Source organism: Phyllobates terribilis, unplaced genomic scaffold, assembly GCF_046119375.1.
Source record: "Phyllobates terribilis strain yellow unplaced genomic scaffold, ASM4611937v1 Scaffold_1__5_contigs__length_1240528914, whole genome shotgun sequence".
Taxonomy (NCBI): Eukaryota; Metazoa; Chordata; class Amphibia; order Anura; family Dendrobatidae; genus Phyllobates; species Phyllobates terribilis.
The window spans coordinates 1,223,537,710-1,223,561,978 of NW_027362761.1; the positions used below are offsets into that span (position 1 = coordinate 1,223,537,710).

At 49.1% G+C, this 24,269-nt stretch overlaps 1 protein-coding gene across 1 annotated transcript in view; it reads left to right on the forward strand.

The window, feature by feature from the left end:
• LOC141231836 (vomeronasal type-2 receptor 26-like) overlaps positions 1-24,269 on the forward strand; it is a 229,324-nt gene that overhangs the window by 145,449 nt on the left and 59,606 nt on the right. The window contains exon 3 of the mRNA XM_073667758.1: positions 10,435-11,463. Within this exon, the coding sequence (XP_073523859.1) occupies positions 10,435-11,463 (1,029 nt within the window). The remainder of the gene's footprint in view (positions 1-10,434; positions 11,464-24,269) is intronic.

Below are 24,269 nucleotides of genomic sequence, written 5' to 3' on the forward strand. Positions count from 1 at the left end.
GCCTTAACCGTGACCCTCGCGTTGTCAAAATGTTGGGTGACAGTCATTACTGGTTGGTGACACTTAGACCACCACTACAAGGAGAAATTTCACTCTCTTATTCCTGAGTTGGAGAGGTCTGCAAAAATGGGGCAGTACCAGAAGGCCCTTGCTGCAGAACTGTTAAAAAAATTCCCATCTGAACACGCTAGTGGCAGAGGTTACAGTTCTTTGCCCAACCAAGGCATACATGTGAGAGAGACGCAACTCCAATCCAGCAGAGGCAGGGGAACACTGTCAATGTTCTGGGACAGCTTTCTGAGACCCGCAGAGCTTACAGGCCCTGAGGCGCGGGGTACTCTCACAAGGAGTGGAAAGTTTCAAAAGATGGTGAGGGAGTACCTTTCCGACCGTACCAGTGTACTCCGTGATTCCTCTGTGCCTTTTAATTTTTCGGTATCCAAGCTGGACACTTGGAATGAATTCGTTCTGTACGCCTTGGAGGACCTGGCCTGCCCTGCTGCTAGCATGTTATCGGAGCGTGTTTTTAGTGACACTGGGAGAACTATAACTGATAAGTAGTGTTGAGCGATACCTTCCGATATCGGAAAATATCGGATCGGATTGGATCGGACCGATACCCAAAAAGTATCGGATATCGCCGATTACGATACCGGAACCCAATGCAAGTCAATGGGACACAAATAAAATAAACCCTTTCCTTCCTTGTAGGTTAATTCTACATGAAGGGAAACAACTAAGAATAATGTAGAATGTATTGGGGTAGGTGGGGGAGAAAATAAAGGCATAGAGGTTTAGCCCAATCAAATGGAATAGCAGGAATTAATATTTTTTTTAAGACGTTCTGAGTTACGGAAATATTGACTATGTTAAGTTTTTTTATATTTTGTCAGATATTTATGTTTCACTACTTCCATGTTCTTCACCTTCTTTTTTACTTCTCCCACACTTTTTCCTTAATCATCCTCAGCATCAGCATCTTTTTCATCAACTTCTTCTTCACCTTCTTCATCTTCACCATCTTCATATTATTCTTTTTTTACATTCTTCATATTCTTCTTATTCAACTATTATTCTTCTTCATATTCTACTTCTTCATCTTCTTCATCTTCTTCTTCTTCATCATATTCTTATTTGTGACAGGCATTCCTTTAGCTGTTATCTATAAAAGTTTGAACATTACACCTTTCGTTCTGCCCGTCACAAAAGATTTACAACAGGATTTGTCCGCGTTCAGTTTGGCCTGCAGCAGCAGGTCTTTTCCAGGGGCACCACGAGGAGGAACGGACTCACCCCCATACACTGCTTAGTCATCTTCTGCTTATAATTTAGATAATATCTTTTGCTCTGATTTTTAGTTTTATGCTTAATGTTCTTCCGCTTTTTGTTCTGCAGCTTCTTGTATTTCTGCTTCTTGGTTTTCTGTCTCTTGTTCTTCTGTATCTTGGTGCTTGTCTTCTCTTCTTTGTCCTCTTGGTCAACTTCTTCAGGGTCATCTTCTTGGTCTTCTTCGGGGTGGTCTTCAGGGTCTTCGTGTTCAGGGTGGTCATCTTCGGGGTCCTCGTCTTTGGGGTGGTCTTCAGGGTCATTGTCTTCAGGGTCATCGCCTTCAGGGTCCTCGTCTTCTTCGGGATGGTCTTCAGGGTCGTCGTCTTCAGAGTCGTCGTCTTCAGGGTCCTTGTTTTGTTCGGGGTGGTCTTCAGGGTCATCGTCTTCAGGGTCGTCGTCTTCGGGGTCCTCGTCTTCTTCGGGGTTGTCTTCAGGGTCCTCGTCTTCAGGGTCCTCGTCATCTTCAGGGTGCTCTTCAGGATCCTCGTCTTCAGGGTCGTCGTCTTCGGGGTCCTCGTCTTCTTCAGGTTGGTCTTCAGGGTCCTCGTCTTCAGGGTCCTCGTCTTTGGGGTCCTCGTCTTCTTCGGGGTGGTCTTCAGGGTCCTCGTCTTCGGGGTCCTCGTCCTCTTCGGAGTGGTCTTCAGGGTCCTCGTCTTCGGGGTCCTCATCTTCTTCGGGGTGGTCTTCAGGGTCCTCATCTTCAGGGTCGTCGTCTTCGGGGTCCTCGTCTTCTTCGGGTTGGTCTTCAGGGTCCGCGTCTTCAGGGTCCTCGTCTTCGGGGTCCTCCTCTTCTTCGGGGTGGTGTTCAGGGTTCTCATCTTCAGGGTCCTCATCAGGGAGATCCAGAATGATTACCAAGAACCATTTCAAAAAGCTTGAACTTGGAAATGTAGCAGAAGGTACAAGAAGGCTGAGGAACTGCCGAGAACCAGCTGATGGTACTGGAACCCGGATGGGTTGCAGAAGGTACAAGAGCCAATGGAACTACCGAGGACCAGCTGACGGTACTGGAACTTGGTTGCTAAGGAAGAGGTACTTGTGCCAGAAAGCACTACCAAGGACCAGCAGACGTTGGTGGAACTTGGATATCGAGAAGGAGGCACCTAAGCCAAAGGCACTGCCGAGAACCAGCTGACAGTACTGGAACCTGGATGGGTAGCAGAAGGTACAAGATCAAATGGAACTACCGAGGACCAGCTGATGGTACTGGAACCCGGATGGGTAGCAGAAGGTACAAGAGCCAATGGAACTACCAAGAACCAGCTGACGGTACTGGAACTCGGTTACTAAGCAGGAGGTACCTGTGCCAGAAAGCACTACAAAGGACCAGCAGACGTTGGTGCAACTTGGATACCGAGAAGGAGGCACCTAAGCCAAAGGCACTGCCAAGAACCAGCTGACGGTACTGGAACCCAGATGGGTAGCAGAAGGTACCCATGTAAAAAAAAATTGCAAGGCCGCGAGCCGGCTGCAGTTACCGAAACCCACAGTCCTACAGGGGGTGCTTGTCTTATTGGCACTATGGATCCAGCCTTCATTGCCAGATTCCGCAGCCCACATAGGAGTCACCTAAACTGCAGCCACCATAGAGTCGGCTAACCCGACCTCAACACGACAGGACAACGCATTGGATCCAAAGTGATGTTGACACTACAAGAAAACAGCTGGTGTGCTGGAACCAGTCTGGGCAGGAGGGAGTATCCATGCCAAAGACACTGCCGAGAATCAGCTGAAGGTACTGGAACCCGTATGGGTAGCAGAAGGTAAAAGAGCCAATGGAACTACCGAGGACCAGCTGATGGTACTGGAACTCGGTTATTAAGCAGGAGGTACCTGTGCCAGAAAGCACTACCAAGGACCAACAGACGCTGGTGGAACTTGGATACCGAGAAGGAGACACCTAAGCCAAAGGCACTGCCGAGAACCAGCTGACGGTACTGGAACCTGGTTGGGTAGCAGAAGATACAAGAGCAAATGGAACAATCGAGGACCAGCTGATGGTACTGGAACCCGGATGGGTAGCAGAAGGTACAAGAGCCAATGGAACTACCGAGTACCAGCTGACGGTACTGGAACTCGGTTACTAAGCAGGAGGTACCTGTGCCAGAAAGCACTACCAAGGACCAGCAGACGTTGGTGGAACTTGGATACCGAGAAGGAGGCACCTAAGCCAAAGGCACTGCCGAGAACCAGCTGACGGTACTGGAACCCGGATGGGTAGCAGATGGTACCCATGTAAAAAAAAGTTGCAAGGCCATGAACCGGACACAGTTACCGAAACCCACAGTCCAACAGGGAGTGCTTGTCTTATTGGCACCATGGAACCAGCCTTCATTGCCAGATCCTGCAGCCCACATAGGAGTCACCTAAACTGCAGGCACCATAGAGTCGGCTAACCCGACCGCAACACGACAGGACAACCTATTGGAGGCAAAATGACGTTGACACTACCCGGAAACAGCTGGCGTGCTGGAACCAGGCTGGGCAGGAGGGAGTACACGTGCCAAAGACACTGCCGAGAACCAGCTGACGGTACTGGAACCCGGATGGGTAGCAGAAGGTACAAGAGCCAATGGAACTACCGAGGACCAGCTGACGGTACTGGAACTCGGTTACTAAGCAGGAGGTACATGTGCCAGAAAGCACTACCAAGGACCAGCAGACGTTGGTGGAACTTGGATACCGAGAAGGAGGCACCTAAGGCAAAGGCACTGCCGAGAACCAGCTGACGGTACTGGAACCCAGAAGGGTAGCAGAAGGTACAAGAGCAAATTGAACTACCGAGGACCAGCTGACGATACTGGAACCCGGATGGGCAGCAGAAGGTACAAAAGCCAATGGAACTACCAAGGACCAGCTGACGGTACTGGAACCCGGATGTGTATCAGAAGATTCAAGAGCCAATGGTACTACCGAGGACCAGCTGACGGTACTGGAACCCAGATGGGTAGCAGAACTTACAAGAGCAAATGGAACTACTGAGGACTAGCTGACGGTACTGGAACCCCGATGGGTAGCAGAAGGTACAAGAGCCAATGGAACTAGCGAGGACCAGCTGATGGTAATGGAACTTGGTTACTAAGCAGGAGGTACCTGTGCCAAAAAGCACTACAAAGGACCAGCAGACGTTGGTGGAACTTGGATACCGAGAAGGAGGCACCTAAGCCAAAGGCACTACTGGGAACCAGCTGATGGTACTGGAACCCGGATGGGTAGCAGAAGGTACCCATGTGAAAAAAGTTGCAAGGCCGCGAGCCAGCCGCAGTAACCGAAACCCACAGTCCTACAGGGGGAGCTTGTCTTATTGGCACTATGGAACCAGCCTTCATTGCCAGATCCCGCAGCCCACATAGGAGTCACCTAAACTGCAGGCACCATAGAGTCGGCTAACCCGACCGTAACACGACAGGACAACGCATTGGAGGCAAAGTGACGTTGACAATACCTGGAAACAGCTGGCGTGCTGGAACCAGGCTGGGCAGGAGGGAGTACCCGTGCCAAAGACACTGCTGGGAAACAGCTGGAGGTGCTGGAAAACAGGGTAAATACTAAAAACAGAGTGGAGCCAGAGACGTAATTGGAGCAATTTTAAAATCTGTATTAGTGTGAATGTGGACAGAGCAGGAGAATTTGCCGGATGCACAGCAGGGGAACAGCTGACTTTACTGAACCCCAATAACACTGGAGCAAGCGTTGACTGTGCAGACGGCACTTCTGAGCACTAACTAGCGGTATTGGAGCCCAGGGTAAATACTAAAAACAAAGGAGCCAGAGGTGTAATTGGAGCAAGTTTTAAATCAGTAGTACAGTGGATGTGGACAGAGCAGGAGAATTTGCCGGACACACAGCTGGGGATCAGCTAACGTTACTGAACCCCAATAACACTGGAGCAAGCGTTGACTGTGCAGACGGCACTTCTGAGCAGCAACTAGCGGTATTGGAGCCCAGGATAAATACTAAAAACAGAGGAGCCAGAGGTGTAATTGGAGCAAGTTTTAAATCAGTAGTACAGTGCATGAGGACAGAGCAGGAGAATTTGCCGGACACACAGCTGGGGATCAGCTGACGTTACTGAACCCCAATAACACTGGAGCAAGCATTGACTGTGCAGACGGCACTTCTGAGCAGCAACTAGCGGTATTGGAGCCCAGGGTAAATACTAAAAACAGAGGAGCCAGAGGTGTAATTGGAGCAAGTTTTAAATCAGTAGTACAGTGGATATGGACAGAGCGGGAGAATTTTCCGGACACACAGCTGGGAATCAGCTGACGTTACTAAACCCCAATAACACTGGATCAAGCATTGACTGTGCAGACGGCACTTCTGAGCAGCAACTAGCGGTATTGGAGCCCGGGGTAAATACTAAAAACAGAGGAGTCAGAGGTGTAATTGGAGCAACTTTAAAATCTGTAGTAGTGTGAATGTGGACAGAGCAGGAAAAATTGCCGTACGCACAGCAGGGGAACAGCTGACGTTACTGAACCCCAATAACACGGCAGCAAGTGTTGACTGTGCAGAAAGCACTTCTGAGTGCCAACTGGCGGTGTTGGAGCTCAGGGATAATACTGAAAACTGAGGAGCCCGAGGTGTAATTGGAGCAAGTTTTAAATCAGTAGTAGAGTGGATGTGGACAGAGCAGGAGAATTTTCCGGACACACATCTGGGGATCAGCTGACCTTACTGAACCCCAATAACACTGGATCAAGCATTGACTGTGCAGACCGCACTTCTGAGCAGCAACTGACGATGTTGGAGCTCAGGGATTACAGTTCAGGTGGTAGAAACATGAACAAAACAGGAGACCTGGATACTGTTGCCAACCAATTATTTATTCTGGAAGAGGACTGGCAAATTCATGCAAGATCCAAGCCTTGTTCATTTTGAGAAAAGTAAGCCGGTCAACGTTATCGGAGGATAGTCGCATGCGATGGTATGTTAGTACACCACCTGCGGCACTAAAGACGCGTTCGGATAATACACTAGCAACAGGTCAAACTAGCACCTCCAATGCATACTGGCTAAGCTCTGGCCATGTATCCAGCTTACAGACCCAAAAATTGAAGGGAGAAGAGCTGTCTGGGAGTACACTGAGAGGGCAAGGCATGTAGTCTGTCATCATCTGACGGAAACGTTGCCTCCTGCTGACTGGAGCCGTCTGTGATGGTGTAGACATTTGTGGCGACGGGGACACAAAACTTTGCCACATTTGGGCCATACTGGTCTTGCCTTGTGCTGAGGTGCTGCTTCTGCTCCCTCTTTGTGCAGAGCTTCCTCCACTGCCTCGACGCACTGAGCTGCTTTGTAAAGCACTAGCAGCACTGCTCTCCGTTGGAATGGAGAACATGATGGAATGCACCAGTGCGTCTTGGTACTCCCGCATTTTACGCTCCCGGTTCAACGGTGTTATGAGGCTTTGTAAGTTGTCCCGGTAGAGAGGATCTAGGAGGTTGGACACCCAATAATCAGCCGTGTTGAGAATGTGGGCGATGCGGTGGTCGTTTCTCAGGCACTGCAGCATGAAATCAACCATGTGCTGCAGACTGCCAACTGGCCAAGAAACGCTGTCCCCTGCTTGAGGCGTGATCTCTGCCTGCTCTGCATCACCCCACCCTCGCTCTAGATACTGACTACTAGAGCATTGTGTACCTCCCTCCTCTGGACAGATGTCTTCATCCTCCATTGACTCCTCCTCATCCTCCTCACAAAGTGTCGCCTGCCTAGGCCCTTGTTATGAATCACGTTGCGCAGACTGTACAGAAGCAGAAGGCATTTGTGACTCCTCATCCTCCACCTCTTCCAAAACCTTCTCCCTTAGTTCTTGCAGTGTTTTTTCAAGCAGGCAGATAAGGGGGTTAGTCATGCTGACTAGTGCATCATCTGCACTTGCCATCCGTGTGGAATAATCGAAGGCACGCAAAAAGTGGTAAATGTCCTTCATAGAGGCCCACTCAGTGGTGATGAAGTGTGAACTGCGCACACTGCGACTTGTTTGCGCCTGCTGTAGCTGGTACTCCATTACTGCTGCCTGCTACTCACACAACTTCTCCAACATATGTAACGTTGAATTCCACCTGGTGGGTAGGTCACATATGATGCGATGTTCCGGAAGACGTAATCGGCGCTGCAGAGCTGCAATGCGTGATCTTGCGATGCTGGAACGCCGCAAGTGAGCGCACTCTATGTGGACCTTGTGCAGCAGTGCGGATAGTCCCTCAAAAAACTCTGCACGACCAAGTTGAGCACATGTGCCAGACATGGGATGTGAGTGAGGTTGCCTAGACCCAGAGCTGCCACCAGATTTCAGCAATTGTCACACACTACCATGCCTGGCTGGAGATTCTCTGGCACAAACCACACGTCGCTCTGCTGCTTGATGGCATTTCAGAGCTCCTGCGCTGTGTGGCTTCGATTCCCCAAAGAAATTAATTTTAATACGGCCTGTTGACGTTTGGCCACGGCTGTGCTCATAATGGTCATCATAACAGGTAGCCATTCACGGGTCGATGTGGAGGTAAAAGGTGACGGCTCCTGCAGCGCTGATTCAGAGGAACTGGAGTATGAAGAGGAGTCAATGTGTACAGACTGGATTCCTGCAATCCTTGGAGTTGGACCTTGCTACTGATGGCTTTTTGTAGCGCATGTTTAATTTTTCCCTCCACATGCTGTTGCAGGGCAGGGACGGCTTCCCTGCTGAAATAAAAGCGGCAGGGCACGTTGTATTGTGGGACTGCCAATGCCATCAAGTTACAGAACGAGTCAGTCTCCACCAGCCTGAATGATAGCATTTCAAGGGCCAGTAGTTTTGCAATGCCAGCATTCAGAGCCTGTGCTCGGGGGTGGTTTGCCGAGTATGGGCTCCTTTTCTCCCATGCCTGTGTTAACGATGGCTGTAGATTGGCCTGGGAGTGTGAGGATGACAGGAATGTGGTGCTGTGGGTGGAATGACACTGTGTATCTCTACAACAGTGCCCGAGGTTCTTCCATGGCGATCCTGTGAGGAAGCTGAACCAGCTGTGAGTGAGCTGGAGGAAGAGGCTACAACATGAGCTGAAGAGGTGGTAGGTGGCGCTGTAGGTTGGCCTAGGTCTTCAGTGTGTCTTTGTAACTACACCACGTGCTTGGTCCGCACATGTTTTCACATATTTGTGGTATTGGGGTTGCTGACACTTTTCCCTCTTTTCACCTTCTGATTACACAGCTTGCATTTGACAAGCAAATGTCATCTGCAACTGTGTCAAAAGAGGACCAAGCACTGCAAGTCTTGGGAGTGCCCGCTTTGGGTTTTGGAAGAACCATGCTCCTAATGGGTGCCGAAGTGGAGGCTAGAGGCAACCAAGTCTGCCCCCTCCCTCTCCCTCCTTTTGGGGCCGTTTGGGGAATCTCTTCCTCAGACCTGCTCCCACCACCTTCCTGTCACTTACTCCATGATGGGTCAAGGACCTCATCATCTACACCACCCTCTTCAAACTACTGCTTCTCCTGGGTAATCTTGACAGCACAGTACACACCAGAAAGTGGCACCTGAGTCTCATCATCAGATGCGTACTGAGGTGTGCTGCTGACCATAGGCACTCGCCCACCCTCCTCTTCAGATTCAGAGAGACAAAACAGTTGCACATCACTGCATACTACGTCTTCTTCAAATTCTCGAATTCTGCTTGGCAGGCCCCCTCTTTCTAAGCCAAGAGATTCAGAGAACAGAAGTAGAGATGGCTCCTGTCCAGGGCTCTCTGACTGCCTGGGCAATTTGGCAGGTGGTGAAGAGACAGATGGGTGCTCTTCAGTGCTCAGGACCTGAGAGGATCTGGAACTAATTGAAGTCGATGCGTTTGCTGCCATCCATCCGACAACGGCTTCAATTTGGTCCTCCCGCAGCAGTGGGGTACAGCTAGCTCCTACAAAGCTGCCCATAAAGGAATGTTCCCTGGTAAAATTGGGGGATGCTGAGTCACTGGTGCCTGCAGCAGGCACAGAATCCCCACATCCTCTTCCTGCAGGCACAGAATCCTCACGTCCTCTCCCTGCAGAAAGTCCACACCCACGCCCATGCCCACGACCAAATGCCTTACTCCCTGCCTTCTTCATCTTTGTAGACTGATAAAGATAGGCAGAAAAGGGCTTAGTGTGCTTATTCCTGAACAGCTGCTAACAGGTATAAGAAACACTAATTTTATAAAGTGTGGACTAGACTTTAATATCAGCTAATGTGGCCTACACAACTGTAAAGTGGAGTGTTTGGTCAACTTTATTTAGTTTTTTTTGTCACAAAAAGACACTGGATGTGCCTAAAGATGTAATACCGATAGTATCACAAACTTTTTATAGCTATTACAATGCAGGAAGGTAACTTACAATGCAATAGATGAGGCCACAAAAAAGGCTAATACTAATCTGGCTGTGGCTGCAGGGCACAAGGCTGCAGAAAGGCTCCTCTATCTACTCCTATATAGTGTGTTTGGAACGAATGTAGCTGGATACGGATGGAACCACCACACTAATAGGAGAAATCAGGAAAAATGATCAATTTGCAAAAAAGGACAATGTATGAGGCAGTGACGCACGTTGAGCGCACTACAACCGGACTTGGCTGAAGCACACACTACAGGGTGAGCTGCACTCACACACAGAGACCTCGCAGACAGCGGTGAACAGCACAGAGAACTGTGCACTAGCGCTGCAAGGCACAGCGATTTATAAAGTAGCCTGGGTAAAGCAGAATAGAGCAAATAGGTAGCTAAAACTGTCCCTCAGAACAACAGCGTCCTATCCCTAACTGAATTCACAGCAGAGTGAGCTCAAAATGGCGGCGGCGGCTTTTATAGTGCATCATGACATCATTTCAGCAGCCAATCACAGCCATGCCATTAGTTAACATTCCTACATGCCTAACAGGATGTGCCCACACTTCTTAGGATCCTCATTGGCTGAATAAAATGAAACTGGCTCATTGCATTATGGGAACTTCTGATTCCGATATCAGATATTCTAAAAGTATCGGAACTGAGTATCGGAATTCCGATACCGCGAATATCGGCCGATACCCGATATTTCAATATCGGAATGCTCAACACTAGTCACCACAACATGTTTTTTCATATTTTGCAGATCAGCTATGGAGCCACCGATCACTCATTATCTGATAGACACCTCTATCCACATGTTTTTCGAAAAGTGCAAAATCACCACATCCAGAATATGGTAATCACCAAACTGTTGAAGCATTTTGGCTGGACCTGGGTTGGGATTTTAGTATCAGATGATGATATTGGAGAGAATGAACTGCAGATACTTACAAAATACATGAGAGAACATGGGATCTGTGTGGCCTTCACCATCAAACTTAACATCATTACATATTTTGATAATATCTTACTGATTTTGAAGCATCCACGAGTCAGTATCCTTATAATTTGTGGGAGCTACTCTTATGGGATTCATTTAATATTCATCTTAAAATTTCTGTTTATTGACAAAACTTTTATTTTTCCACCTTTTTGGGTGTCCAATTATTTAATTCAAGATTCAGAATTTCCATTATTGAATGGAAGTCTAGTAGTGGACATTTCATCACAAGCTTTTCCAGGTGTGGAAGACCTTGTGAAAAACTACAGGAAATTTTTCATTATAACTCAAGATGAAAAGTTGTGGAAAGTATTAGATTCGATAAAAGGAAAGAGAGATACAGATACCTATGTTTCACTCAATTGGACATCTGACGAATGTAATGTTTCAACTGAGCTTACTATGCCAAGTTTAAGGAATTACCTCTCATCAGGATTTTCTCCGAGATTGTATTACGCAGTAGAAGTTCTGGCTAAAGCTCTACATGAAATGTTCTTATTTATAAAAGACAAATATCAAGACAAATCCACACCCGGATTTCTACAATACACACGGAAGTTACAGCGCTACATACAAATGATGAAGAATTCAGAGGATCCCATGAAACCTACATATTACTTTAATGAAGAAGGGGAAGCTGTGCATACATACCAGATAACAAACTGGATATTTACACATAATGCCGGTCTGAAGGTTGTACAAAATATTGAAGTAGGACATTATACACCATGGGCTGACAGTGGCCAAGAGCTTTACATGAATCCCGAGTCCATAACCTGGAAGCACGCAGAGGTGAGAAGCGTTATCTATAATATAACCAGGGATGCGCGTCTCTGTCTGAAGCCTCGATACACCGAGCATGCTCAGTGCGGCACCACCACGACAATATGTGCAGGACAAGAGAGAGAGGAAGAGAGAGACACATTCATGAGTACACTCCTGTATTATCAGTGCATTATACAAACAGCGCTCAGCATAAGTGAGTACACCCCCCTGTATTCTCAGTACATTATACATACAGCGCTCAGCATAAGTCAGTACACCCCCCTGTATTCTCAGTACATTATACATACAGCGCTCAGCATAAGTCAGTACACCCCCCTATATTATCAGTGCATTATACAAACAGCGCTCAGCATAAGTCAATACACCCCCCTGTACTGTCAGTACATTATACAAACAGCGCTCAGCATAAGTGAGTACAACCCCTGTATTCTCAGTACATTATATATACAGCGCTCAGCATAAGTCAGTACACCCCCCTGTACTGTCAGTACATTATACAAACAGCGCTCAGCATAAGTGAGTACACACCCCTATATTCTCAGTACGTTATATATACAGTGCTCAGCATAAGTCAGTACACCCCCCTGTAATCTCAGTACGTTATATATACAGTGCTCAGCATAAGTGAGTACACCCCCCTATATTCTCAGTACGTTATACTGTATATACAGTGCTCAGCATAAGTGAGTACACCCCCCTGTACTCTCAGTACATTATATATACAGCGCTCAGCATAAGTGAGTACACCCCCCTGTACTCTCAGTACATTATATATACAGCGCTCAGCAAAAGTGAGTACAGCCCCCGGTATTATCAGTATGTTATATATACAGTGCTCAGCATAAGTGAGTACACCCCCCTGTATTCTCAGTACGTTATATATACAGCGCTCAGCATAAGTGAGTACACCCCCCGGTATTCTCAGTACGTTATATATACAGTGCTCAGCATAAGTGAGTACACCCCCCTGTATTCTCAGTACGTTATATATACAGCGCTCAGCAAAAGTGAGTACACCCCCCGGTATTCTCAGTACGTTATATATACAGTGCTCTACATAAGTGAGTACACCCCCCTGTATTCTCAGTTCGCTATATATACAGCGCTCAGCATAAGTGAGTACACCCCCCGGTATTCTCAGTACGTTATATATATGTAGCGCCCCGAGGGCTCGACCGCTACAGGGGTATTGCACCTCAGACCAGAGGTGTGATATTCCACTCCCAGGTAAGGATGGAGTGTGGACCAGGGCTCAGTTAGCTGCATGCAGCACACACACCCCATTTCCAAGGGGAAGCTCAACGGTGCTCCCACTAGACAGAAGTGCAGGCACGACCGACCATGTCCCTGCCTGGAGTGGGGAAGGGGGGTGGAACACCCAGTGCTGTAGGAGAAGATAGGGGGCGGTTTCTGAGCGTAGGTAGGAGCCCATTGGTTGCTGGTCACCTGGGCTCATTGTCAGAGGGAGGTATAAAAGGTGGGCACCATCTTAGGTCTAGGTTCAGTCCAGAGAGGAGAAGACAGGGAGTAGAGGCTCTGTAGGAGCTCTACTCCAGGAGGGCCTAGTGAGAGGCCGAGGAGGAGGTGAAGGGGAGCTGTGGTGCCACCTGAGCCCAGCTCCACGAGAGAGGGAGGAGAATAAGGAACAGGAAAGACGGAGGAGAGACAGAGAAAAAGAAGGGCTCAGGAACAAGAAGGTGGAAGGGACCCTAAGAACCCACGAGATTCCAGGGTGAAGGGTCGGGCAGATTAAGGGTACCGGATCCCAAGTTGGTGGAGGAGAAACTACCCTCAGCCAAAGACCGGTCGTCGTGATCATATATTGGTGCGACACCTCATCAAACCTGCTAGGAAGGCACCATATAGGACAGCGGAGGACGGGGCCCACGTTTAACCGCACAGGTCCGCGGCAGCTGGACAAAAGTGGGTCACTGGTGAGGCAGGCCAGAGAAAGGATAAAAGGGGGTCCTGTGCCATATTCCTGAACTGCCTGGGAGTTGGCCGAGCCCCACACCTGGTGGACGCAGAACGGCTCGGGCAGTCATTGCCAGCTGAAGTGACTTGGAAACTAACTGGGAGTAAAGACCATGGACTGTAATTTGTTGTCTCTGTGCTCCTTCGCGCCTCCAGCACTACCAGTACCGAGACTCTCACTACCATCACTCCCACCATCCACTACACTGCCCTGGGGCTGCACTCTTCCCATGCGGAGTCACACCATCCCAGCTGCACACATCATCAGCCCCAGCTGACTGCCTTGCAGCGGTGGTTCCTAATAACCGCAATCCACGGGTGGCGTAGTCGGACATTATCTAAAGCACGTAGCAGGCTACCATTGGCCTGACCACCCTGAGCCGCGGGACTGGGCCGCCACTACTACCCCCATCGTTTCCCTATCGCCCGGTTCCGCGTGCCCCACGGCCCAGGGGGCGAGTTATATACAGTGCTCAGCATAAGTGAGTACACCCCCCTGTATTCTCAGTACGTGATATATACAGTGCTCAGCATAAGTAAGTACACCCCATGTATTCTCAGTACGTTATATATACAGCGCTCAGCATAAGTGAGTACACCCCCTGTATTCTCAGTACATTATATATACATTTTCAGCATAAGTGAGTACACCCCCCTGTATTCTCAGTATGTTATATATACAGTGCTCAGCATAAGTGAGTACACCCCCTTGTATTCTCAGTATGTTATATATACAGTGCTCAGCATAAGTGAGTACACCCCCCGGTATTCTCAGTACGTTATATATACAGAGCTCAGCATAAGTGGGTACACCCCCCGGTATTCTCAGTACGTTATATATACAGTGCTCAGCATAAGTGAGTACACCCCCTGTATTCTCAGTACGTTATGCATACAGCGCTCATCAAAAGTGAGTACACCCCCCTGTATTCTCAGTACGTTATACAAACAGCGCTCATCAAAAGTCAGTACACCCCCCTGTATTCTCAGTACGTTATACATACAGCGCTCAGCGTAAGTGAGTACATCCCCTGTATTCTCAGTACGTTATACATACAGTGCTCAGCATAAGTGAGTACACCCACCGTATTCTTAGTACGTTATGCATACAGCGCTCAGCATAAGTGAGTACACCCCCCTGTATTCTCAGTACGTTATACATACAGCGCTCAGCATAAGTGAGTACAACCCCCTGTATTCTCAGTACTTTATACATACCGCGCTCAGCATAAGTGAGTACACCCCCTGTATTCTCAGTACGTTATACATACAGCGTTCATCATAAGTAAGTACATCCCCCTGTATTCTCAGTACATTATATATACAGCGTTCAGCATAAGTCAGTACACCCCCCTATATTCTCAGTACATCATATATACAGCATTCAGCATAAGTCATTACACCCCCCTGTATTCTCAGTACGTTATACATACAGCATTTAGCATAAATAAGTACACCCCCTGTATTCTCAGTACGCTGTACATACAGCGTTCAGCATAAGTCAGTACACCCCCTGTATTCTCAGCACGTTATATATACAGCGTTCAGCATAAGTAAGTACACCACCTGCATTCTCTGTACGTTATAGTTATATATATATATATATATATATATATATATATATACATATAGCTTTCAGCATAAGTAAGTACACCCCCCTGTATTCTCAGTACGTTATATATACAGTGCTCAGCGTAAGTGAGTACACCCACTGTATTTTCAATTCGTTATACATACAGCGTTCAGCATAAGTAAGTACACCCCCCTGTATTCTCATTACGTTATTTATACAGGATTCAGCATAAGTCAGTACACCCAACTGTATTCTCAGTATGTTATACATACAGCATTCAGCTTAAGTAAGTACACCCCCCTGTATTCACAGTACATTATATATACAGCGTTCAGCATAAGTCAGTACACCCCCATGTCCTCTCAGTACGTTATATATACAGCGCTCAGCATAAGTGAGTACACCCCCCTGTATTCTCAGTACGTTATACATACAGTGCTCAGCGTAAGTGAGTACACCCCCTGTATTGTCAATTCGTTATACATACAGCGTTCAGCATAAGTGAGTACACCCTCCTGTATTCTCAGTACGTTGTACATACAGCTCTCAGCATAAGTGAGTACACCTCCCGTATTCTCAGTACGTTATACATACAGTGCTCAGCATAAGTCAGTACACCCCCCTGTATTCTCAGTACGTTGTACATACAGCTCTCAGCATAAGTGAGTACACCTCCCGTATTCCCAGTACGTTATACATACAGCGCTCAGTTTAAGTGAGTACACCCCCTGTATTCTCAGCACATTATATATACAGTGCTCAGCGAGAGTACACCCCCTGTATTCTCAGTACATTATATATACAGTGCTCAGCATAAGTGAGTACACCCCCTGTATTCTCAGTACATTATATATACAGTACTCAGCGAGAGTACACCCCCTGTATTCTCAGTACATTATATATACAGTGATCAGCATAAGTGAGTACACCCCCTGTATTCTCAGAACATTATATATACAGTGCTCAGAATAAGTGAGTACACCCCATGTGTTCTCAGTACATCTTATATATGCTGGACGGGATGGGTGGCGCCTGCGCAGTGAGGCACTGGAGTCAGCACTTATGCATACCACACTGCGGCGCCATTTTATTGAAGACACTGTATATGCGAATTCACAGACGTCTTTAAAACAAATGGCGCAGGATAGTGCGGTGTGTGCATGTACCAATAAAAATGCTCGCCACCCGGGCGTAGAAGGGGTTCAATATCTAGTATTATATATGATCATATACAGCCTCTGTCATTCCCTTAAGCATTATTATCAATTCTATATTTAAGCTAATATATTTTATATATAGAATTCATCTCCATAAGTTCTTTAGTTTGTGTTTCATTACCCGTAAATCTGTTTTAGTCCGTCAGAACAAGAACTGAAATACCAGTTATAAACCTGCCCAAAAACACCCATAAAATGATAAAAGAAAGAACGAGAATATAAGAATGTAATGGTAATAGGGTTTGAGTGAAGATAGAACTACTAAATCTGTTCTTTATTAGAAAGAATGCAAAGAAAAGAAAAGCAGAGAAGCTGATAAAGGGGATCTCAGGGCTAAGAAAATATTTAGGTGGAGCCAGTGCTGAGGAGCTTATGTAGGTGGGGTCAGTGCTGAGGAGCTAATGTAGGTGGTGCTAGTGCTGAGGAGTTGATGTAGGTGGTGCTAGTGCTGGGAAGCTGATGTAGGTGGAGCCAGTGTTGAGGAGCTGATGTAGGTGGTGCTAGTGCTGAGAAGCTGATGTAGGTGGTGCTAGTGCTGAGGAGCTGATGTAGGTGGGGTCAGTGCTGAGGACCTTATGTAGGTGGTGCCAGTGCTGAGGAGCTGATGTTGGTGGTGCCAGTGCTGAGGAGCTGATGTAGTTGGGGTCAGTGCAGAGGAGCTGAAGTAGGTAGGGCCAGTGCTGAGGAGCTGATATAGGTGGAGCCAGAGCTGAGGAGCGGATGTACGTGGAGCCAGTGCTGAGTAGCTGAATTATGTGGGGTTATGGTTGAGGAGTTGATTTAGGATGGGCCAGTGCTGAGGAGTTAATGTAGGTGAGGTCAGTGGTGAGGAGCAGATGTAGGTGGAGAAAGTGCTGAGGAGCTGATGTAGGTGGTGCCAGTGCTGAAGAGCTGATATAGGTTTGGTCAGTGCTGAGGAGCTGATGTAGGTGGGGACAGTGTTGAGGAGCTGATGTAGCTGGTGCCAGTGCTGAGGAGCTGATGTAGGTGGTAACAGTGCTGAGGAGCTGATGTAGGTGGGGTCAGTGTTGAGAAGCTGATGTAGATGGTGCCAGTGCTGTAGAGTGGAAGTAGGTGGAGTCAGTGCTGAGGACCTGAGGTAGGTGGAGTCAGTGCTAAAGAGCTGATGTATGTTGTGCCAGTGATAAGGAGCTGATGTTGGTGGGGTCAGTGCTGAGGAGCTGAAGTAGGTAGGGTCAGGGTTGAGGAGTGGCTGTAGGTGGGGTCAGTGCTGAGGAGCTGTTGTAGGTGGTGCCAGTGTTGAGGAGATGATGCAGGTGATGCCAGTGTTGAGGAGCTGATGTAAGTGGAGCCAGTGCTGAGGAGCTGATACTGGTGGAGTCAGTGCTGAGAAGCTGATGTAGGTGGGGCCAGGGCTGAGGAGTTAATGTAGGTGGGGTCAGTGCTGAGGAGCTGATGTAGGTGGAGAAATTGCTGAGGAGCTGATGTAGGTGGAGCCATTTCTGAAGAGCTGATGTAGGTGGGGTCAGTGCTGAGGAGCTGATGTAGGTGGTGCCAGTGCTGAATAGCTGATGTAGGTGGGATCAGTGCTGAGGAGCTGATGTAGGTGGGGTCAGTGCTCTGGAGTTGTTGTAGGTGGTGCCAGTGTTGAGGAGCTGATGCAGGTGATGCCAGTGTTGAGGAGCTGATATAGGTGGAGCCAGTGCTGAGGAGCTGACACTGGTGGAGTCAGTGCTGAGGAGCTGATGTAGGTGGGATCAGTGCTGAGGAGCTGATGTAGGTGGTGCCAGTGTTGAGGAGCTGATGTAGGTGGAGCCAGTGCTGAGGAGCTGACACTGGTGGAGTCAGTGCTGAGAAGCTGATGTAGGTGGGGCCAGTGCTGAGGAGTTAATGTAGGTGGGGTCAGTGATGAGGAGCTGATGTAGGTGGAGAAAGTGCTGAGGAGCTGCGGTAGGCAGAGCCAGTTCTGAAGAGCTGATGTAGGTGGGGTCAGTGCTGATGAGCTGATGTAGGTGGTACTAGTGCTGATGAGTGGATGTAGGTGGAGTCAGTCCGGAGGAGCTTATGTAGGTGGAGTCAGTGCTGAGGAGCGGATGTAGTTGGAGCCAGCGCTAAGGAGTGGATGTAGGTGAAGTCAGTGTTGAGGAGCTGATGTAGGTGTTGCAAGTGCTGAGGAGCTGATTTAGGTGGAGCCAGTCCTAAGAAGCTGATGTTGGTGGTGCCAGTGTTGAGGAGATGATGTGGGTGGAGCCAGTGCTGAGGAGCTTATGTAGGTGGAGTCAGTGCTGAGGAGCTGATGTAGGTGGAGCCAGTGTTGAGGAGCTGATGTAGGTGGGGTCAGTGCTGAGGTACTGATGCTGGTGGGGTAAGTGCTGAGGAGCTGATGTAGGTGGGGTCAGTGCTAAGGAGATGATGTAGGAGGGGCCAGTGCTGAGGAGCTGATGTAGGTGGGGACAGTGTTAAGGAGCTGATGTAGCTGGTGCCAGTGCTGAGGTGCTAATGTAGGTGGTGCCAGTGCTGAGGAGCTGATGTAGGTGGGGTCAGTTTTGAGGAGCTGATGTAGATGGTGCCAGTGCTGAAGAGTGGAAGTAGGTGGAGTCAGTGCTGAGGACCTGATGTAGGTGGAGTCAGTGCTAAGGAGCTGATGTATGTTGTGCCAGTGATAAGGAGCTGATGTTGGTGGAGTCAGTGCTGAGGAGCTGAAGTAGGTGGGGTCAGTGCTGAGGAGCAGATGTAGGTGGGGTCAGTGCTGAGGAGCTGACGTAGGTGGAGGCAGTCTTGTGAAGCTGATGTAGGTGGAGCCAATGCTGTTGAGCTGATGTAGGTGGAGCCAGTGTTGGGGAGCTGATGTAGGTGGGGTCAGTGCTGAGGAGCTGAAGTAGGTGGAGCCAGTGCTGAGGAGCTGATGTAGGTGGTGCCAGTATTAAGGAGCTGATGTGGGTGGAGCCAGTGCTGAGGATTTTATGTAGGGGGAGCCAGTGATGAGGAGCTGATGTAGGTGGAGCCAGTGTTGAGGAGCTGATGTAGGTGGGGTCAGTGCTGAGGAACTGATGCTGGTGGGGTCAGTGCTGAGGAGCTGATATAGGTGGAGTCATTGCTAAGGAGCTGATGTATGAGGGGCCGGTGCTGAGGAGCTGATGTAGGTGGGGTCAGTGCTGAGGACCTTATGTAGGTGGTGCCAGTGCTGAGGAACTGATGTATGTGGGGTCAGTGCTGAGGACCTTATGTAGGTGGTGCCAGTGCTGAGGAGCTGATGTTGGTGGTGCCAGTGCTGAGGAGCTGATGAAGTTGGGGTCAGTGCAGAGGAGCTGAAGTAGGTAGGGCCAGTGCTGAGGAGCTGATATAGGTGGAGCCAGAGCTAAGGAGCTGATGTACGTGGAGCCAGTGCTGAGTAGCTGATTTATGTGGGATTAGGGTTGAGGAGTTGATTTTGGAGGGGCCAGTGCTGAGGAGTTAATGTAGGTTAGGTCAGTGGTGAGGAGCTGATGTAGGTGGAGAAAGTGCTGAGGAGCTGATGTAGGTGGTGCAAGTGCTGAAGAGCTGATGTAGGTGGGGTCAATGCTGAGGAGCTGATGTAGGTGGGGTCAGTGCTGAGGAGCTGATTTTGGTGGGGTCAGTGCTGAGAAGCTGATGTAGGTGGAGCCAGAGCTCAGGAGCTGATGTACGTGGAGCCAGTGCTGAGGAGCTGATGTAGGTGGGGTCAGTGCTGAGGAGTTGATGTAGGAGGGGTCAGTGTTGAGGAGTTGATGTAGGGGGGGCCAGTGCTGACGAGCTGATGTAGGTGGAGCCAGAGCTCAGGAGCTGATGTAGGTGGTGCCAGTGCTGAAGAGCTTATGTAGGTGGGGTCAGTGCAGAGGAGCTGATGTAGGTGGGGTCATTGCTGAGGAGTTAATGTAGGTGTGGTCAGTGCTGAGGGACTGATGTAGGTGGAGCCAGTGCTGAGGAGTTGATGTAGGTGGGGTCAGTGTTGAGGAGTTGATGTAGGAGGGGTCAGTGTTGAGAAGTTGACGTAGGAGGAGCCAGTGCTAAGGAGTTAATGTAGGTGAGGTCAGTGCTGAGGAGCTGATGTAGGTGTTGCCACTGCTGAAGAGCTGATATAGGTGGAGTCAGTGCTGTGGAGCTGATGCTGGTGGGGTCAGTGCTGAGAAGCTGATGTAGGTGGAGTCATTACTAAGGAGCTGATGTAGGAGGGGCCGGTGCTGAGGAGCTGATGTAGGTGGGGTCAGTGTTGAGGAGCTGATGTAGATGGTGCCAGTGCTGAAGAGTGGAAGTATTTGTAGTCAGTGCTGAGGACCTGATGTAGGTGGAGTCAGTGCTAAGGAGCTGATGTATGTTGTGCCAGTGATAAGGAGCTGATGTTGGTGGGGTCAATGCTGAGTAGCTGAAGTAGGTGGGGTCAGTGCTGAGGAGCGGATGTAGGTGGGGTCAGTGCTGAGGAGCTGACATAGGTGGAGCCAGTGTTGTGGAGCTGATGTAGGTGGAGCCAGTGCTGTAGAGCTGATGTATGTAGAGCCAGTTTTGAGGATCTGATGTAGGTGGGGTCAGTGCTGAGGAGCTGAAGTAAGTGGAGCCAGTGCTGAGGAGCTGATGTAGGTGGAGCCAATGTTGAGGAGCTGATGTAGGTGGGGTCAGTGCTGAGGAGCTGATGTAGGTGGAGCCAGTGTTGAGGAGCTGATGTAGGTGGTGCCATTGCTGAAGAAGTGATGTAGGTGGTGCCAGTGCTGAGAAGCTGATGTAGGTGGAGCCAGTGTTGAGGAGCTGATGTAGGTGGAGCCACTGTTGAGGAGCTGATGTAGGTGGGGTCAGTGGAGAGGAGCTGATGAAGGTGGAGCCAGTGATGAGGAGCTGATGTAGGTGGAAACAGTGCAGAGGAGCAGATTTAAGTGGAGCCAGTGTTGAGGACATGATGTAGGTGGTGCCAGTGCTGAGCAGCTGATGTAGGTGGGGTCAGTGTTGAGGAGCTGATGTAGATGGTGCCAATGCTGAAGAGTGGAAGTAGGTGGAGTCAGTGCTGAGGAGCTTATGTAGGTGGAGTCAGTGCTAAGGAGCTGATGTATGTTGTGCCAGTGATAAGGAGCTCATGTAGGTGGGGTCAGTGCTGAGGAGCTAAAGTAGGTAGGGTCAGTGCTGAGGAGCTGACGTAGATGGAGCAAGTGTTGTGGAGCTGATGTAGGTGGAGCCAGTGCTGTTGAACTGATGTAGGTGGAGCTAGTGTTGAGGAGCTGATGTAGGTGGGTTCAGTGCTGAGGAGCTGAAGTAGGTGGAGCCAGTGCTATGGAGCTGATGTAGGTGGAGCCAATGTTGAGGAGCTGATGTAGGTGGAGCCAGTGTTGAGGAGCTCATGTAGGTGGTGCCATTGCTGAGGAACTGATGTAGGTGGTGCCAGTGCTGAGAAGCTGATGTAGGTGGTGCCAGTGCGGAGAAGCTGATGTAGGTTGAGCCAGTGCTGACGAGCTGATGTAGGTGGAGCCAGTGTTGAGGAGCTCATGTAGGTGGTGCCATTGCTGAGGAACTGATGTAGGTGGTGCCAGTGTGGAGAAGCTGATGTAGGTGGAGCCAGTGCTGACGAGCTGATGTAGGTGGAGCCAGTGTTGAGGATCTGATGTAGGTGGGGTCAGTGCAGAGGAGCTGAAGTAAGTGGAGCCAGTGCTGAGGAGCTGATGTAGGTGGAGCCAATGTTGAGGAGCTGATGTAGGTGGGGTCAGTCCTGAGGAGCTGATGTAGGTGGTGCCAATGTTGAGGAGCTGATGTAGGTGGTGCCATTGCTGAAGAACTGATGTAGGTGGTGCCAATGCTGAGAAGCTGATGTAGGTGGAGCCAGTGTTGAGGAGCTGATGTAGGTGGAGCCACTGTTGAGGAGCTGATGTAGGTGGGGTCAGTGGAGAGGAGCTGATGAAGGTGGAGCCAGTGATGAGGAGCTGATGTAGGTGGAAACAGTGCAGAGGAGCAGATTTAAGTGGAGCCAGTGTTGAGGACATGATGTAGGTGGTGCCAGTGCTGAGGAGCTGATGTAGGTGGGGTCAGTGTTGAGAAGCTGATGTAGATGGTGCCAATGCTGAAGAGTGGAAGTAGGTGGAGTTAGTGCTGAGGAGCTGATGTATGTTGCGCCAGTGATAAGGAGCTGATGTAGGTGGGGTCAGTGTTGAGGAGCTAAAGTAGGTAGGGTCAGTGCTGAGGAGCTGATGTAGGTGCGGTCAGTGCTGAGGAGCTGACGTAGATGGAGCCAGTGTTGTGGAGCTGATGTAGGTGGAGCAAGTGCTGTTGAGCTGATGTAGGTGGAGCCAGTGCTGTTGAACTGATGTAGGTGGAGCTAGTGTTGAGGAGCTGATGTAGGTGGGTTCAGTGCTGAGGAGCTGAAGTAGGTGGAGCCAGTGCTATGGAGCTGATGTAGGTGGAGCCAATGTTGAGGAGCTGATGTAGGTGGAGCCAGTGTTGAGGAGCTCTTGTAGGTGGTGCCATTGCTGAGGAACTGATGTAGGTGGTGCCGGTGCTGAGAAGCTGATGTAGGTGGTGCCAGTGCGGAGAAGCTGATGTAGGTTGAGCCAGTGCTGACGAGCTGATGTAGGTTGAGCCAGTGTTGAGGAGCTCATGTAGGTGGTGCCATTGCTGAGGAACTGATGTAGGTGGTGCCAGTGCGGAGAAGCTGATGTAGGTGGAGCCAGTGCTGACGAGCTGATGTAGGTGGAACCAGTGTTGAGGAGCTGATGTAGGTGGGGTCAATGGAGAGGAGCTGATGAAGGTGGAGCCAGTGTTGAGGAGCTGATGAAGGTGGAGCCAGTGTTGAGGATCTGATGTTGGTGGAGACAGTGCTGAGGAGCTGATGTAGGTGGTGCCAATGCTGAGAATCTAATTTTTTCCTGTCAGAACTGCTCTGTAACTAACCTGAAAAAGTGCTAAATACATGCAAAAAAAGAGTGAACTCATACTCTGCACTGCAAAGACGACTCACTGCTCATATGTTCAGCCTTTTGAGTTTTCTTAAAGAAGTGAGTTGGTCATTTAAAAAACTAAATAAACAAAAACTGACTCATTGCTAAAAGATATCAGAAGAAACAACCAAAAAGAAGCTTAAAAAAATTACTTCAGGACAAATTGACGGGTAAGTGTCCAAAATCTTCCATCTGAAAAACTCCACGGATTCACAGGGTGAATAAAAGTCATTGTAATTCTGATGTTTGAAGACACACATCAGACTCACACATTAGAATCAAACATCATTTGAATTTGGCTTGCTTGCAGTCTGTGCATACGTCCCAATGAGATTTAAACAAGTTTGCACTGAAAATCATATAACCAAACAGAACTCCAGGGCTTTTCCAACTAAGTTAATAGCTTAGTGGTTATTGCACTGGCTTTTGGACATATAATTTTGGGTTCAAGTCCCATCAGCGAATAGTTACATTTTTTTTTATTATTATTATTATTATTATTATTATTATTACAGTTGTAAAAGTCACTCGTCAGAATCATTAATCAGAATCACTCATCAGAATTAGTGTTGAGCGAACATGCTCGACTCTGCTCGGTACTCGCCCGAGCATCACGCTACTTGGGATGTTCGGCGAGCACCGAGCATTTCCGGGTTACTCGGGCGGGAGCTCGGGTCTCCGCCCTGCATGTTTGACGCTCTTTACAGAGCCAATGAACATGCAGGTGTGGCACCCTAAGGGTCTGGTTGCCACAGTGGCATTGCTTCCCTCCAAAGAGGTAATGCCATGTCTGAAAGCAAGCAGGAGTTCTTTTAGCCAGGTACACAATACATGCAACACTTCCTGGCTTCAGACCCGCAAGGGGATTAGCCTCCCCTTGGCAACTGGGATCTGGGGGCGGGGTTAGTGAGTCTTAGTGTCAGGAGTTGAGTTTAGGACTTTGAGGAGGGAGGAGCTAGGGACTGGAGCTGTAGAAAGCTCGTCCCAGCTGGAGCACACAAAGAACCGGACACCGGAGTCCGCGGCTGTGGGATACTTCAGGCCCAGCAGCAGATACCACAGGGCAGGAGATTGCAGGTCTCCTGGCCCCATCAGATGCCCGGAGGCTCAGCAGCACAGAGGGACCAGCACTGCCACGAGGAGAAAAGCATCCTCAAG